Raw genomic sequence first — 17,972 nt, forward strand, 5'->3', positions numbered from 1 at the left:
CAACTCTGCTTCCTGGTCCCAACTCTGAAAAGTCACGGGGTTGACCGTCTAGGTAACCGAGTCAGGTTTCTACAAATGAGAGCTGCACCATCCAAAGTTGGATGAATGCCGTCTCTCCGCATCAGACCAGGAATTCTCCAAAAGGTGCGCCAGTTATCTATGAAGCCCACATTGTTATCTGGACACCACCTCGACAACCAGCGGTTTAGTGATGATGTACGGCTATACATGTCATCACTGTTCAAGTTGGGCAGGGGTCCAGAGAAATCTACAGAGTCCGACATTGTTCTTGCAAAAGTACACACCGAATCAATATTCATCTTCATGACCTCCGATTGACGTAATCGGGTGTCATTACTGCCGACGTGAATAATAATTTTACCATATCTACGTTTATCCTTAGCCAGCAGTTTTAGGTGGGATTCAACGTCGCCTGCTCTGGCCCCTGGGATACAGACTGTGGTCGCTGGTTTCGCTAACTTCACGTTCCTCAAAACAGAGTCACCAATGATCAGAGTTGTTTCCTCAGCGGGTGTGTCGAGAGGGGAGAATTTATTAGAGACGTGAAGTGGTTGGTGGTGAACCGTGGGCTTCAGTTTAGGACTATGCCTCTTATTGCGGACAGTCACCCAGCCGTATACCATCTCGATGGTATACGTGCTCATTTAGCCCCCATGATTATCTGCAACTTGAACTTACATAAGCCTTATTTTCATGATCACAATAATAAACATAGTGAATCTAATAATGATATGATAAATATAACAATTTCATACTTAGCTTACTTGTATATGAACTGATTCTGAAACAGAAGAGTAGAATTATAATAATGACGATGATAATAATAATAGTTTGTTATTATCAGTGGTAGTACTGTGTGCAGACTATTATATGTAATGTCAAACGTTACATAATAGCAATCTGAAGTTGAAATGGCCGATACGTGGATTATCACTAAAATAAAATTAAATGTAATCAAAATGTAGATCATTTAACTTCCTGATTAAATTACTAAATATAGCATAACATTGACAATATGATATAAAATACAATTTCAAACATGTCACTTACGCCAGACATGGCCCATTTTCACACATACTCACTGTCATGTATATGTAAAAAAAAACAATTTGAAGTAATATGAATAGATTGGGGCTGGACAGTGGTGTAGTGGTTAGCACTTTTGCCTCACAGCAAGAAGGTTCAAACCAACCAGGGCCTTTCTGTGTGGAGTTTGCATGTTCTCTCCGGGTTCTCCGGCTTCCTCCCACAGTCCAAAGACATGCAGAATGGGGTTAGGTCAATTGGAGACTCTGAATTGACCGTGAATGTGAGAGTGGATGGTTGTCCGTCTCTCTATGTGGCCCGGAGATAGACTGGCGACCTGTCCAAGGGTGTATCCCGCCTCTCGCCCAATGTCAGCTGGCATTTGCTCCAGACCCTTAAATGGATAAAGCGGTAGACGATGCGATGGATGGATGAATAGATTGAACACAATTGTAGTTTGAGTATGTTGCAAATCTACCGTTTCCCCTGCACCCTAATCTGTGGTTCGTGCTTACGCTGCGTTTATGGATAGATTATGAACAAATCCCCTCAGAGACTTTTATCTGGGGTCCATGCGTGGTGCATGACCACGGCGTTCGCTCCTCAGGTCGGACATGTGCCAAGAGAACACGACATTTCCCAGACTTCCCGAGAAACGTGTGGGCGGCGCCCCGTCCTCCGCGGCTCTGATTGGTCCGCGCCCTGTCCGTCGAGCGCGGCCACACTGAGCGCATAGCGGCGGGGGCGGCGCGGGCCGCGGGGGAGGGCGGAGCTGGGTGTCGCCCTGCTCTCTGAGCCGAAGGCAGGACTCCCCAGTCGAGATTCAGCGCAGTCCGCGTCGTGGCCCCCTTGTCCGCTAGGTACTACCGTCTCGTTAACTGTGTGTGCCGCGTGAAATGTCTGAAGGAGCCATGGGAGTCGAAGGCTGCACCAAATTTATCAAATACCTGCTATTCTTCTTCAACTTCATCTTCTGGGTAAGCACCCCTTGTGGGGGGTTTTCTTTTGCTGTGCGGGTTTAGTCTTTCCCAAACCACAGTGTGTGTGTGTGTGTGTGTGTGTGTGCGTGTGCGTGTGTCCGCGTCGCTGCGCAGCGCCGCCCCTCCCTCCGTGTAGTTAGCGGTCCGCGTTTGCCCGGGCGGCCAAGCCCGTGATGAATGGACGACGCCAGGAGGAGACGACATCAGCGCCACATCCCTCAGATGTGGTCCACTTCACGGGTTCTCGCAGTTGCCCGTGTCGGGCGAATTAACCCGAATACCCGCGTTACCGCTATTTCTCCACCGCCAGGGGAAAACATGGCGAAGTCAGGCAAAACCACACAGAAGTGCTTTGAATGCGCGCGTTGACGACACGACCCACCGGAGCCTCACAGCGCTCACGGAGAAAAGAGTCCCCGCCGGGGATACGTCATGCTAAAATGAAACCAAAAAAATGGACCAAAACACCGTCCACTCCTGGATTTTTGTTTTTGTGTGTGTGTGTGACATAAAAGACGCGCGTCGGCGACGGAGGCTGATAAGTCGACACATTCAGCGAGTTTGTTGGTCTGCTCCCTGCAGGTTCAGAGAAGGGCTTTGTTGGGGCCGAATCCTCCACCCTGTGCGTGCGCGCGCGCGCGTGCGTGTGTATAAGGCGGAGGGGCGGGGGGGTAGGGGGGGGGGGGCTCCTGGTGGTTTTCATTTGGTGAGTCAGGGCCCTATGCTGGGGTGATGGATTGTTTGTGGGTGTTTAGTTTTACTCTCTGTACGTGAGAGCTGCTGCTCACTTTGTTCTCAGACAACTCCTTCGCTGATCTCCAAACATTCCTTTCTATCTTTGGGTCTTAAAAAAGAGAAATACAGCAGTCAGAGAGCCCCAATGGGAAAATGGGGCTCCATTTGCGTATGATTCGTTAAGGCCAAGTCAACAGCGCAACGGCAAGAGCGCTCAAACTCCCTTCAAGGGGCTGGTGCCAAACACCGTGTTGTGTGGCTCTCCCCACCTTCTGCTCCTCACCCAGCCCAGGTCCAAGCTGCTGCCGCTGCAGCAGGCGCAGCCTGTTGACCGCCCATTACTTCACCATTTGTAACTAATGGGGCTGAACCAAATTCTTCCAAGCATTACAACTTTAGCCATGGCCGTGGTAATCGAAACCCAGTATCCAAACTGTTTTTTAAATTTAAATATCGTGACTAAATGTGCACTACAACAAAAATCCCAATATCCGATGAAACAAGAAATGGTAATCCAACCGCATTCATTGCGCATCATCGTTTATTTTTCTAGAATAATTTTACATTTAATCTCATTGATAGATTTGTGCGTCATGTGGCACAGTCATGTTGGAATTGTTGACAGTGACGTTACCACATGAAAGGCCTACAACTATGTTACCACGATGCGGAAAAGTCACTATTCACTCATACCATGCCTGGGATCAGCTGGTCATTATCTAGTGCTATACTATGAACGAAGCCTTTATTTACCTTTATATTATTTATTAGTGTCAAAGGATGTGGTTAAATGCCTGTTGAGCAGACAGATACTAACAGATCCACTACTGCTTGAGCTAACTTTATGGTAGTAACTACTTTTTTTTAATTTTAACCTTTATTTTCATAAACACTACTTGAACCGACTAATCGATTATCAAAATTTTTTACTGTTGATTACTAATCAATTAATCGATTAACTGTTGTAGCTCTAGTTGTATGAGTGTAGCTCTTGGCATACATTAATTGTTTAATCTAATATTATCTGTGATCATGTGGTCATGTCAGGCCGTATGACCATATACATGGGGACATCTAGTTTCAACTTTGAGAAGTGTATAGTTGGTCATAGGAACCAATCACGAGTGTGACTTTTTACTTTTATTGTAAACGGCAACTAGAAGTCAAGAGACAAAACCAGAAATGGAAGGAGTGGGGGAAAAGGGGTGGGCCACAAAAGTCGACGTTGATAGCCATGTATTAAATTATAAACTATAACATGATAAACCTAATGATGGTTCTGGAGGACAATTTTACTGAAGATATGACAATTTATCCTCAGGGGGAATGTCTGGATCATATTTCATGGCAGGCCTCCAAATAGTTGCTTAGACACTTGGTGGCACTAGTTGAAAAGCCAGAAGGATCTGAACCACATCTCATGGTAAGCCATGTAATAATCATTTATTTATGAAATGGGTATTTTCAGTCCCTAACCCTAACAAAGTGGGTGACAGAGAGTAAAAATCATAAATTGTCATAAAATCATAACTGTATAAGAAATGGATAACACCATTCTTTCTCTTTATGCTCAGTTCCAGACTTCCAGTCGGAACCAGGATGTTATTTTCTGTTTTGTTACTATTTAAAAATATGAAATCATATAGATTAAAACTGATATTAATACATCACAATTGTATACAAAATGGGTAGAGGTATTTCACAACACATCAGTATTAATTGTGCTCTAGGTTTCATCTAGGTTGTCATGTGGTTGACATTATTGCCACCGCTCCTACAGAACTTTATGAAATGTCATGATGTCGCAATTACAAGGCCCTGCGAGGGCTTTTATTTTGACAAGACACAGACGGAGCGCTGTAGGAAACAAGCCCCCGAGGATAGGGAGAGACGAGTAAGTTCAGAGTAGTGTTACAGGGTACCTCTGAGAAAAAGTTACATCTCGCTTCTGGTTATCGGTTCCTTAAAAAGATATATACATATATATATATACACACACACACATCACGCATCAACGTAACTGCTCCTGTGTTTTGATAGGAGCTAGCACTTAGCATGCATGCTAACATCAGAGTAAAACATGGACCAAGTTAAACGGTCAAAATGCAGCGTGAAGAACTTTGCAGATGCAAAGTGCAGTAAATGCAGGGCATTTTTTAGCTCCAAGTCGGGTCGCACATCAAATCTGGACAAACATTTAAGGTAGCACGACATTGATTTGGAGCAATTTAGCAGTGCAAAAATGTTGTGCTGCTGTATCTGAGTGCTACTGTGACAGTTTGCGGATCAGGCTCCTCCAGTAAATATCTTTAACATGCAGTTACATGTTGTGCACTGATGCACTTAGGTTATCACATTTTGCCCCTATTGGTGCTTTGATGGACTTATTTTCCCGAAATTTGTATTGTAGATGGTATTGAATTTGACTTAGATAGATAGAACAACTTTACTGATCCCAAACTGGTTAATTCCAGTGTAACAGCAGCAGGCATCTGTCACACAACAACCCTCACAAAATATTTAAGTAAATATGAGAAATTCTAATGTAAAAATATAAGAACGGCAAAACTATACAAGTATAAGGAATATAAATATAAAGAATGTACATAATATAAGTGCAAGTGTGTTATCAGTTACCAGTAATGTGCATAAGAAGATGAGTGGAAATGTGCTGGATTTGTGTTAAACAGAGTCAAGAGTGTCACTGTCAGAGATAGAGTTGAGGTGTTGCCACAGTGCTTGTGGCAGGAGAGATTTCAGATAAGCAGAATAGGAAGTCGATAAAATTTGGGTCCTAGAAGAAACACTGATGTAAAAGACGCATTCTGTAACATACTGTTTTCTGGTGCATTACTGAGAACTGTGTATTGCTTTGTGCTGGTGTGGTCCAGTTACACATGCATAACATTGATGCATCATTGTTAGTCAGCTGTAGACATTTTTGTTGCGACAAATAATTAATTTAAGAATTAAACGTCAGTCTATGAAATTCTAAGGAATAGTAGAAGCTCACTGGTTGTGAGAGCCCAAGGCCAATTCTTCAAATGTTTCACAATAATGTACAACAGAAGCAAGAAGCAGCAAATAACAATTGAGAAGCTACAACCACAGAATATTTGATCTATTCGTATGAAATTTTCGAAACGAGAATTTTATTACATGAATAAATATACTCAATTTAGATTGTATTCTGAAACAACACTCAGTATTGTAAACTATATTATATTGATTACTTGTCAAGAATGTTACACATTACATTACATAATGATAGATAATAAACTAAGGCTTAAAAACATTTGTTTATTTTGTTTTAATAGATGAATGTGTTGATTCCAGTATTTCCTACATGCACCAGAGAGCAAAATGAGTTAGACAGTTTGTGGCAGCCATTATCAGTGATGAATGGCAGCTTAAGTGCTGGTGTTGAAAAGTTTGCAATAAGCTCTGTGTTGCCCAACGCTGGACTTGTCTTCAGTCTAACTGTTTGGAGACCAGATCGTTATAATAAAGCTACAGTGCCAACACTGTCTAACATAGACAGTTAGGCAAAAAACAGCCGGTAATCTTTAGACTCCAGGTCTTTAAACAGTCCATCTAGTCTTTTGTTCGGCCACACATTGTGCTTTTCTGTTGGCTCCTTGAAGAAGAATGGCTGCTGGAGTCAACCAGAGCCAAACGTGCTGTACTGGATTATGTCAGCCCTTCTTCAGAGTGTTTCCCTCACAAGTCAGTTGGCTCAGGAAAACCACGGCACATGTTCATTTCAAACTGAGTCCTTTTATGACAAAAAGTCTGTGCTTAGAACTTTTCAACCAGGTGAACAGTCCACTTATGATGGCTTTTTTTTTCTTCTGAAGCAACTTGGCTGTTGTAGGAGATGTTGAATTGCGTTGCGCAGTAACCCTATGCGTTGTGACACGCATTCAAATTGCAGTATTACAGCATTTTATGTTTTGTTCTTGAAATGCATTACTGTGCAAATACTGCTGTATAACATTTCAATACATGATGTGATGTGTAGAACTAAGGCTGAAAAGTTTTGGATTGATGGGATCATAGAAATATATATTACGGTTGGGAACCTCTGCTTTCAGGGAATAACATTTTACTTCTGTCCAATTGTAATGATGAGAAAAAAGGCTGTGTAGTGTACGAAACATACACTGATATGAAGTGTTGGTAAAACATCTGAAAATTTACTTTTTAGGGATTGCATTAGAGCATCCCCTTGGCTCCATCTTTTGTCTTTAACACATTAGGCCTTTTAGTTTTATTGGCTGCTGTGAAGAGCTCTGTGAAAGGATCTATCAGGGCAGACATGTCCAGTCCATCTGCAAAGATGCTTTGACTGCGATGTGCGGTTACTGAGCAGCCACCAGTGCAGACTGCCTCTTTAAAAGGGAGACCTCCTGCTTCTATAAATCACGCTGGACATGGAGAGGGTTAAGAGGCTACAGGGGTTGGGGGTAGGCGTTTTATGGGAACAGACGACAACACCCACCCCCCACTCCCTCTCCTCCGGCATGCCCAGCATTCTACAGCCCCCTGTGCTCTGGGCTGTAGGCAGAAATAGACACTTGGAGCAGTATGGGTAGGGAAACTCTGCCATGCTGATCTCGCACTAGGTGATTTTTGAAGCCACTTTATAGTTGCACTCTCCTTTCAGTTTCTCATTTTTGGGGGTTTCTACATTGTCTTTGCAGGTCCATAAAAAAAAAAAGAATTCCATAAGAACTTTGTGTTGAATAGAATGAGTCTAAAAGAAAATACAGTTAGGTGTTGATATACTTAAGTAAATAATAATATTTCAAAATTGTTCCCAAAGATTTTTTTGTCCTGGCAAATGAGCTTCACCTAGATTAATATACTATTGATGAATAATTAAATTTGCGTGCGTGTGTGATACCTCTAGCTGTGTCCCCAATTTGGGGAAAAAACAACAGATTTTTGTGTCAGAGGTCAAAAGTAGTGGTAATGGTTAAAGTTAGGTAAGTTGTGGTTATTGTTGGGGTAACATGAATGTAAGTCTATGTTAAGTCCCCCACAGTGACCTATATTGTATTTGTGATGATCTTTATAATGACTGTCTGTGTCAGGTGGTTTGATTGCTGATGAGCATGCTTTGGGTTCTGGAGATTCCCACTCAGGTTTTGTCAATCAGGCTTATGAGTCTTTTCTAAGGTTGAGGTTGGGTCGTGTAGTGATTTAACCTCCACTTCGTGTACAGCATGTACAACAAGAAGAGGTTTAATCAAGCAAGATAAGCTAGGGCACCTTTGTGGTAATTCAAGTCAGATCAATGAAGGCTCTATTACTGAAGCCCCCCCCCCCCCAAGTTGAATGCAGTCATTATTAATGGTATGGGTTAAATTAGCTTTTCCCACGATGATATGTAAAAAATGTCTGCTGAGAAATATGTTTGCTACAATGCACATTGTTATAAGTAAAAAAAAAAGTGTTGACTTTTTTTTAGACCCCGTTGACGTGTTTAATGCAGCTGTTGTCGGACCAGCCCTTGTGGTGTTTAGAATATTCTCATAGAGAATAAAACAGTTTCACTTTTGAGAGGTTGTGCTTCAGCTTTACCAGGTGCCCTAGTCAAAAGCAGCCAGTAGGCTGCCCTTTTTGGCTCTTCTTGTTAGGGTGTATGTTCAGCATGGGTTTTGAATCTTAAGACTACTTCCACCAAATTTCCTTCAGGTTTGAGTATTCCTTCAGTCTGAAACAGTGTTAGATCAGTGGTTGACCCTTTCTAAAAGTTGCCAGTCCCTCTGCCTCAAAACAACCCAGATACCTTTATAGTGTCTCAAAGGCCATCATATGGATTTGTGATTAACTAGTTTATCACTTTCTCATAGAAACCTGTGTGTGTGTGTGTGAGTGTGTGTGTGTGTGTGTGAGCGCCTGTGTGTGTTTGTGTGCGGCAATCCCTCAAGTGTCCTTGAAGCTGTAGCTAACTTGCAACCAGGATTCTTTTTTGAGCCCAGCTATGGGCTCCCCCCATTCATCATTTATAAAAGTGCTGTAACTTAAAAATGTTTGAAAAATATCTGGTTTCAGTGACTCATCTTAATGGTAATTCACGTGGTAAGGAGGCGGGAATTTCATTAACGTCATAACTCACTGTGTGTGTGTATATGTGTGTGTGTGTGGGTGTGTATGTGTGTGTGTTTGTGTAGAATTGCCAGTTATGGTGTTGATCTGGTTGCTAGGCAGCAGCTGGCCTTAGCTCTGGAATGGACCTCACTTAGAGAGGAGGAGTATTGGGACGGAGCGGGATGACTGGGCCTGTTTTGGTTCAAATCTTTTCACAGAAACAAGCGTTGGCTCGTTTGATTTAGTTATTCTCTTTGGCCACATTCTCTGTTTTGAACAGAAGCATGAGATTTACACAAAAAGAAAAAAATTCAAAACCGTGGAAGGGTGTCTGTAATGTCGGCAAGTGGTTTATTTTACCGCTGCTGTGTGTAGTGATGCTTGTTCCTGTGTGCCTGCCGTGGTATATGCTAACTCTAGTTATATTTAGGATTTCTTTGTGCTGGGCCAAACAAATGGGCTCAGGAAGGCCTAAGGAACAATACATTTCAGTTACAACGTTAGACACTGCAAAATGTGCTGGGTTTCCCAGAGGACACTGGTTAGCAGATGAAGCCAGAATAAATCTGAACAAAGAGTTTCTCAGATGCTGGCTGCTTAACTCGTAGCCTCTACGTTCAAACATATACACTCAAATACCCTTAATGTATACTATTTACGCTTACTTAAAGGAAAAATGGGACATTGTTGTAAATTCCCTTAGTTAGTTTTAATTTACATGTGATTAAAGAAGCTTTTCATTTTAATCTTATATTATTTTTAGACATTTTTGCAAATACACCTAATCTAGTGTTTCCCCTAAGTTTACTGGTTTGGGGGGGGCACATCATTTTTTTGGGGTTGGGGTAAGGGTTAGGGTTAGGTTTCACAAATCACGTTAAGTTTCATCCACAATCTTTTATACAAGAGCCCGCAGGTATGAGGAATAAGGTGTATAGGGAAAGTGACCTTAAATGACTTCTGTTTGGCATTACATGTTAAATGCATATTTTACTTTTCAGGCGGGCGGGGGCTCCTGTTGAGGGGCGGGGCGCCCCCCCCCCCAATTCCATGGTAGGGGATACACTGTAATCGCTTTCTTCCAGAGAGTGCGATGTGAAGATTGATACGACTTTCCATTTAGGATGAACAGTTGCATCACACTCGATGTCATGCAGGGTACCCAATAAATGTACTATTAAACAGATTTATAAATTGTAACCAGCACAATGTTGTGCAGTTTGCTAAATGAAATGAAATGTACTGAATTAATTGGATGTTGTGTATTGTATGTTGTAGCTTGCTGGAGGAGTCATCCTGGGCGTGGCCCTGTGGTTGAGACATGACCCAAAGACAAGCAACCTGCTGGAGCTCGAATTCGATGGAGCCCACGCCCCCAGCACCTTCTACATAAGTATGTATCTCATCCTCACTGTCTGCACTATCCATCTCTGTGTCTGTCTTCACACTGTTGTTGTCTTGTGGAAAATATCTTGCCAAACTCCGTGGACACACCGTTCTGGGTTACGCCCGGAAAATGTTGGTGTTTCTGGCATTTTTGCTAATTTGCATTACTTCCACGTGAGGACACAGCTCTTTTTCCTCTAACTAGGCACAGTTTACTCAGTTTTTGTTCAAATGCAATGCTCTTCGGGGTAACTTATTTCTTTTAAAGGGGCAGTAAGCGATTTAAACCCAATACACTTTTTGTAGAATTCAGTGAATATTTCCTCACGGTTCGTTAGCTGTTGGTTCTGTGTGTGCGCCCAAAAATAAAAGCCTCAGTCTCCCATACAAAAGGCTGCAGGTTCGAACCCAGAGCAGTGCGGCCAAAAAATCAACAAGAGAGAAGCTTTCTCCAAATCACTTACTGCCCCTTTAATGACTGTTTTACTAATTTAGTGGGAACTCTGCTTTATTGGTTTAAAAAAAGGCCTGAAGTCAAAACACTTTTCTCACATTAGATGAATGTAATAACAGTACAACATACAGTACCTGCCGCTATTTGGTACTTCAGAACGCAGGATCTGAAAAATAAATAAATGTAAAAACACAAGTTGACGTTTAGAGTATCTAGGCAAGATTTCTGATCACCATAAGAGACCATGCTTTTATGTCAAAGCCAAATTAACAAACTTCAAGCAGGTTTACTTTGAATCACATTCCTCAGTGCAGTCTCACTGATGAAAGCTACATTTAAGAAATCCAGTGATACTAGAAGGAAATGTGCCAAGGGAATAGTACAACTCTATCCTGAAACCATTATTGCTATTTCACTTTCTCTGATGTAAAAAGGACTAACAGTGAAGTGATTTATGGAATGGTAGGTCTACATTAACTATTAATTATCAGAATAAGCGGATCTACGAGGCCCCATTGACTAACATGACAGTGATATTCATTATGAATATATGAAAGGTTACCTTTATATGAACTAATAAATAGTTTAAAAAGCAGTGATGGTGCTGTTTGTGTGTATGTTAAGAGTCTGAGGCGTTTTTATTCTGTTGAAAATAACTTTTGGGACACATCATTTAGGGATTAGAAATTATTACTTACCCTACATGATTATGTCACTATGAAGATGATTTAAGATCATGATTTTCCAAACAAATCGACTTTCTGGTTATGTCAATTAGTTTAGAGCTGACACCAAGTTAACTTTCAGTAAATGATAAATAAGTTGGACATAGCAGTCTGCATTGAGTTTCTCAGGTAGTCTGTCCGTCCCCTCACCCAAAATAATGGAGTCAATATGGAATACTGTTTGTGTTGCTCTTTTTAAAAGTAACACAGGTGACTGTCTGACCAACAAGAATTATATCCGACAACAAACACAGGTGACTGTCTGACCAACAAGAATTATATCCGACAACAGTATAACGACCTGCCAGTCAACCAGGAGACTACAGTCCTTTATGTAATAAATACCATTTCCACAAAATTCCAGCAAGAGCTGCAACATCACCACTCGAACCAAGCTAGTTTGGTTTGTGTCCAGTTCTGCTTGAAATCTGAGCTGCACAAAAAATGTCTTTTGTATTTCTGTCATTTGGAATAAGCTCTGTGATAGTCTAACAGTGAAATGTCCTACAAATGTACAGTCCTCACCACAGAAAAGAAGTCACCCCACCTCTCAAGACCAATTAGACTAATTTCTTTCAGTAACACAATCTGGAGCCATGTTTCTTATTCAGATCAGTATTTCCCTGTGATGCATCATAACCAGGAAATATCACTGAAACGATTTACAGCAAAAGTTAATGACAATGTAAACTTACGAAAACATCTCAAATTCCAGATTTTGACTCTGCAGAACATTGTATAGTCCAACATGGCATCATTTCATGCACTCACACGTACAGTACAATACAGGACAGTTCAGAGCTGAACCTCAGTAACCTGGATGTGAGACTAGGGCTGAGTGATAAAACGATAACGTTATGTATCTCGATAGAACGTTTCGATAATTTTTTTTTCCTCGTTGGAAGAAACCGGAGCAAAGAGTCTAACTACACTAGACCGCTAGATACGCCGGCACTCGTCCTCTGGTACCTAGCAACGTATCGAGTGACACGCCTAATAGCCAATCATGTAACAGTATCACGTTTGGTTACGCCATCTCGTTGGCTCGTGTTTGTGTTTCTTAGGTCATAAAAATTATCAATAATTATCGAAATCGACCGATATGAAACACTTATATCGTGATACAGTTTCAGCCATATCGCCCAGCCCTATGTGAGACTATGAAACGGGTAAGAAAATCATTACGAATAATTGGAGCTGCCCCGCCTCAGCCAGATCACCAGCCTTGTGACCAGGTCTAACAGAGGACACACGGCTCATCATATGACTCAATGAAAAGAGCCTGCACCCCCACATTTAGTTAACTCTCTTTCCAACTCTGCAAACCAGCATCAACATCCGCATTATCCCAGTCAGTTTCCTCATCTGTCTGCATGTATAGCTTGAGTCATCTACTTTGTGAGGAAGAAGAGAGATTAAAGGGAGAAAGATAGGAAAGTGCAGAATTGATAACAAAATAAATGAGAGGGGGAAAAAAATCTCATGTAGCTACGGAAACAAGACTGTCAAAACCAAGTGTATGGACAATGTGTGAAATTTAAGGAAACAGTTTAACTGTCATGGAAGCGCAATACTTCAACAAGCATAGTCATGAGCCTAAAATTTCGTCATATTATCCTGACACTCTCCTACTCCCTGTGCCAACATATCAATTTTAAAACAGTTGAATTCGCAAAAAGACGTTCTCGCGTACACGCCTTTTCTGTTTCTGTTGTCGGACATCAGAACAAGTATGAAATAGTGACTGAGACGTGACCCAGTAGAATGAATCATTAACCACCAGGCAGTCCCAAGCTGAAACCATTTCATAGTCCGACAAAATTGCCAGACACATCATTTAAAAGGTGAATTGTAATGTATTTATATTTAAGATGATCCTCCAGGTGAAACTAATAATGTCTTATTTTAGCCTTTTTCACACTGTCCAGATGTTGTCCAGAGATAGGCAGTGTGAGATGTTTCCTTACCCACTGGAAATACTCCGTTTGGTTTAGGAGAGGGGTGGAGCCTGGGTAGAGCAAGGACAAATGATAGAAACGTTATCAACATGCCCACTCACTGGCTGTGAATCCTCCAGACAATGACCTGCTCTATTTACGCTTTGGCTCAGTCGGACATCACACAGACTTTACTCCTGAGAGCTGAGAGTATGTTTAATCTCTGGTTCAACTCAACAGAACATTTGCGTGCACATATACAGTTCCTACAGGTAACATAGAGAATAGGGGGTTGCAGTGCAAGTGTGAAAGCAGCTTTTGCTTGCATTTGTTTTTGACTTCAGCTGCCTCTAGGGGTTTAGTATTAAAAGCCAAGTCAAGTGGGACACATTCTACTTCCTTTTACTGTCAATGACTGATCCTGCGGCTGTAAGCCCTCAATGTGTTGGGCCTATACACAGTGTTTACTCCACCAAAATATATTGTTCAAAAGCATTTTCAGACGAGACACAGGTTTGCATTAGAATTTTATAGACAAAATAAAAGTATGAGCACATCTAGGACGATGTGTTAAAGTGTACGAGGCAAAAATCTGACAGGTCAGGTATTCCAATACCTGTCTGTTTTATTGTGAACTATAGACTTAAGAATGAAAAATAAAGGCCACCACATTGTCAGGACGGTTGACAGGAATGAAATGTACAGGATACAAAATATGACCTAAAAGGGCATTACTTTTTATAATAACAAACTTCTGAACTCAATTAAGAGAAATGAGCTGCCAGAACGGGAAGAACAAATCAATTGCATCCCTTTTGGATAACCATAAGAGATTAGGGATCTTTATGAGGGCAGACTACACGTCATGTGTGTCCTTTAGGTTTTAATGTCGCTTGACATGGTGACATTCTAGTGCCGTAGAAAACAATGACCACAGACAGACCTGGTATTAACTCTGATCTGATCACAAGTGGACAGCTCTTAGTTCCGATTTGTGAACGGACCCAAGACACATTGATGACACTTTTGAGATCTCATCACTCAGACCATATTTGGGTGATGCTGGATGTGGCCAAGTTCTTTTAACAGTGTGAATGGGCCAAACTGAAGGACCGCCTACTCAGCTGACGTCCTCTGACCCACTACAGTTTCTTATCACTCATCAGACGCTGCTTTGTGACCGACACAAACATAACTGTATAGTGAGACTGTCTAAAAGCACCAGGTCTTTGTGAACAGAACTGATGTACACATGTGGTCACAGTAGACATGCGGAGACACATTCTGAGGTCAGGTGTGAACTGATGCACTTTCCACTCGTGATTGGATCACTAGAGACATGTTAATACCAGGTGTGATCTGGGTCAAGCTGACGCTGTTCAGCGCTGCATCAAGTCAAACACATGTTTTGTCTCATTTGGAGTAGAAGGAGAGGTTAGTGGAAAAGTGCCTTTTCGCTCACACTGCAGTACTGGAGACAGGAATAAGATACCCTCTATCCAAGAGTTCACTAGATTTGTCCCTGGGTGCTTTTTTTGAAAATGATGGTGAATGGGGAAACTCCCAACGCGGCCTTTGTGACTCACTCACTCACTCACTCACTCGCTTACTCACTCACTGACAGACATTTAGTGATGTTGCGCTGGAGTTACCAGAGAAGTTGAGGGGATGTTTGGATCATTGTTTTTGTCGTCTTCTGGGGCAGCATAGTTGTTTTCAGTGAAGAAAAAAGAGGAACTCCTTTGGGACATTCTCTCAAACAGCCTCACTGATTGCATCCTACCCATTACATAAAGCCTCCCTCTCATTCCCAGGAAGGGGAGAAGAAGCCAAGTCGGTAGAGGAAAAAATTCCTCACTAGCCAGCCCCCCTTCCTCCTAGTCCCCGGCCCCACCCCTCTTCTTCCCTCTTCTTTGAAAGTTTTTCCTTTCCTTCACTCCGCTCGGTTTCTTTCCACTGTCGCTCCCCATTACTTCCCCATCTGGTTGTGGTTAGCGTTCCAGTCGCGCTGTCTCACTTCTCATTTTCCCTCAGTCCTTCCCTCCCCCATCCCTCCCTCTAACTCTGTCAGCTCTTTTCTCCCCTCCCCTCCTGTCTCCTTCTGCTGCCAGGAACTTTTCAATATGAAGTTGTTCATCTGCTTCTCTTTTCTCTCACCCCTAACTTCTCACAGACACAACTACCCAAATGCGACCAGCTTGTAGCTTTTCTAAAGAATTAAACATACAATACACTTTATTTCCCTGAGTATGACTGAAGCCCGTTCCCAGAAACAACAGAAATTAGAGTATTCAGTTGAAAGAATGCTCATGTTTTTTGTAGAAAACGATAAAGTAATTTCTCAGGTTCGGAAAATCACATCTTTCTCAGTAGCATGAAAGTGGAAGGATCTGTTCCCTCCAGGTTTAAAAATAATTAAAGCCTTTGAGGCACAGTAAGCAACTGTCATGAGAACAGTGGTTGGAAGAGGATAATAATCTTGGTCTTGATTTAACATGTTACAGTTATCAGACAACAGGCTGATGACTCCCAGTTGTGTCTGACAACACACACCGAGCCCGAATCATGTCACTTTTTTTTAGACTTGAATGAAAGATTTTGGGAAGTTAATTCCAATGCAAGATAAACTGCTTATTCTAAGTAAAGAATGTTTAGCTGCAGATATATTTTTTCTCCCTTCGTTATATTGATCGGGCTCTCAGTCATGGTGTTAAGGTCCACACTGGCACTGTTGGCAGTGAGTTCCTGAGTGTACTGGATACCAAAGAAATGTGTAAACCGGAAATTTAAAAAAAAAGAAAGAAGATATTTAAATTATGTAATTGTTTGAAATACGCCGATCAGCCATAACCTGTCTAATATTTTGGTTGCAAAATGCAACAGGCCATTTGGGGGTGTTCTGTGGGAGTGGCAGTGGATCCTTTGGGTCCTGTGGGTTTTGTGGCTGGGGGCCTCCATGGATTCACGTATCCTACATGCTTGATGGGATTGGGTTCTGGGGAGTTTGGAGGCTGGGTCAAAGCTTTGGGCTCTTTGTCGTGTTCTTCCAGCTGCTTATTTCTGAGCAGTTTTTGCAGTGTGGCGGCACATTGTCCTGCTGGGTGAGGCTACTGCCGGCGGGGATCGCCATAAGGGGGGTCTGCTTGTCGTCTGGCCTGCAACAATGTTGAGGTGGGTGGTTTGTGTCAAAGTAACACCCAGTTGAATTTTAGGACCCAAGATTTTCCACACAACATTGGATTATAACGAGATAATCTGTGTTATACATCTGTCAGTGGTCTTAATGTTGTGGCTGATCGGTGTGTGTGTGTGTGTAAGTGTATATATATATATATATATATATATTTATATATATATATATTACATATTCTCCTTTTTGTCAACAAAATAAGGAGGTTATGGGTTTTTTGTAGTTTTTTTTGTCATCGTTATTGTACAGAGATTTAATCAAAGTTATATAATGATGACAGTTTTACCCTGTAAAAGTCACATCTTCATCACTTTCTACAAGTTACAGCTGTTGCAGATGTAATGTGTACATTAGTTTGCCATATTAACAACCTGAAGTCGTTCAGGGTACTGTATGAAATACGGATGTCTTTACATGGCCGAACCGCTGTATACACAATAATTTACCGCTATGCAACAGAACAGGATGCTACCGAAAGGAAGGTTTTCATATCATAAACAATTGTCGGATGACCCAATTAAAGCAACTAAATGCATTTGGATAAAATATTTGGAGGTTCATTGTTACATTAGCTTCATCAGCTTAGGGGAATTCCACCTGAACTAATGGATCGAGCAGGAAAACAAACACAATTGCCTGAACTTCAAGAACAAAGGTGGAGGTGGTTTCCTGACAATATGTGTGTGCTCCTTATAGAAGACAAAACACAAATACAAATATAATAGAGGTTAATGCAAGATTTTAATATATATTACGAAGTTTAAATCATATAATTCCCTCCCATCTATGACAATTTCCCACAGTGAAAATCAGCCATATCCTTGACTACTGGGCAAACTCCATCCCCCGATAAAGATTGTGAAATGTGGTTAAAAAGCTGTAGATGGACCTTAAGTAAAGATGTTTTTCCTTTTTTTTTTCCTTTTTTAATAAAATGCAGTAAAGTTGCAATTAATTTTCTATTGCAACACTGAAAATATTTATGATGTACCTCCATAGTAATTGTGATTTAAATTTTTTTGGCTGAAACTATAGGTATGCCAGTGCCGCTTTGGTCAGTTGCTATCTCATTTTGTGTCTGTTATTTTCATATCTTGAAATATTGGATAAATTCCTATGAAGCATTCACAGCCCTCAGAAAATAAACGATTTCCAATGATTTTTCTTTCCTTTGTCGTTTGATCTCCGGCCACATATAGTTCAAAGCTATTAGTTGTCCAGTCAAATATCTGATCTACATAATGGATTAGAGCAAAATGTGATTTGGATGTTTATGGTTCCAAGAAGCTAAATTGTCTCGTCTAAATTTTAGCGCCATCAACAGGTCAGTGTTTGTTTGTCTGATACTTTGGGCTCTGACTAAAGACCTGAAATTCTATTGACATTCCCGTCAGCCTCAGCTGCACTTTGTGTTCAGTTCTG

At 41.5% G+C, this 17,972-nt stretch overlaps 1 protein-coding gene across 1 annotated transcript in view; it reads left to right on the top strand.

Annotated features, from left to right (window-relative positions):
• Positions 1–1,815: 1,815 nt before the first annotated feature.
• LOC118302275 (CD81 protein) overlaps positions 1,816–17,972 on the top strand; it is a 29,075-nt gene continuing 12,918 nt past the window's right edge. Inside the window, exons 1-2 of the mRNA XM_035628301.2 lie at positions 1,816–2,024; positions 10,137–10,251. Coding sequence (XP_035484194.1) covers positions 1,944–2,024; positions 10,137–10,251 — 196 coding nt within the window. The 5' untranslated portion in view covers positions 1,816–1,943. The remainder of the gene's footprint in view (positions 2,025–10,136; positions 10,252–17,972) is intronic.

Source organism: Scophthalmus maximus, chromosome 4 (assembly GCF_022379125.1).
Source record: "Scophthalmus maximus strain ysfricsl-2021 chromosome 4, ASM2237912v1, whole genome shotgun sequence".
Taxonomy (NCBI): Eukaryota; Metazoa; Chordata; class Actinopteri; order Pleuronectiformes; family Scophthalmidae; genus Scophthalmus; species Scophthalmus maximus.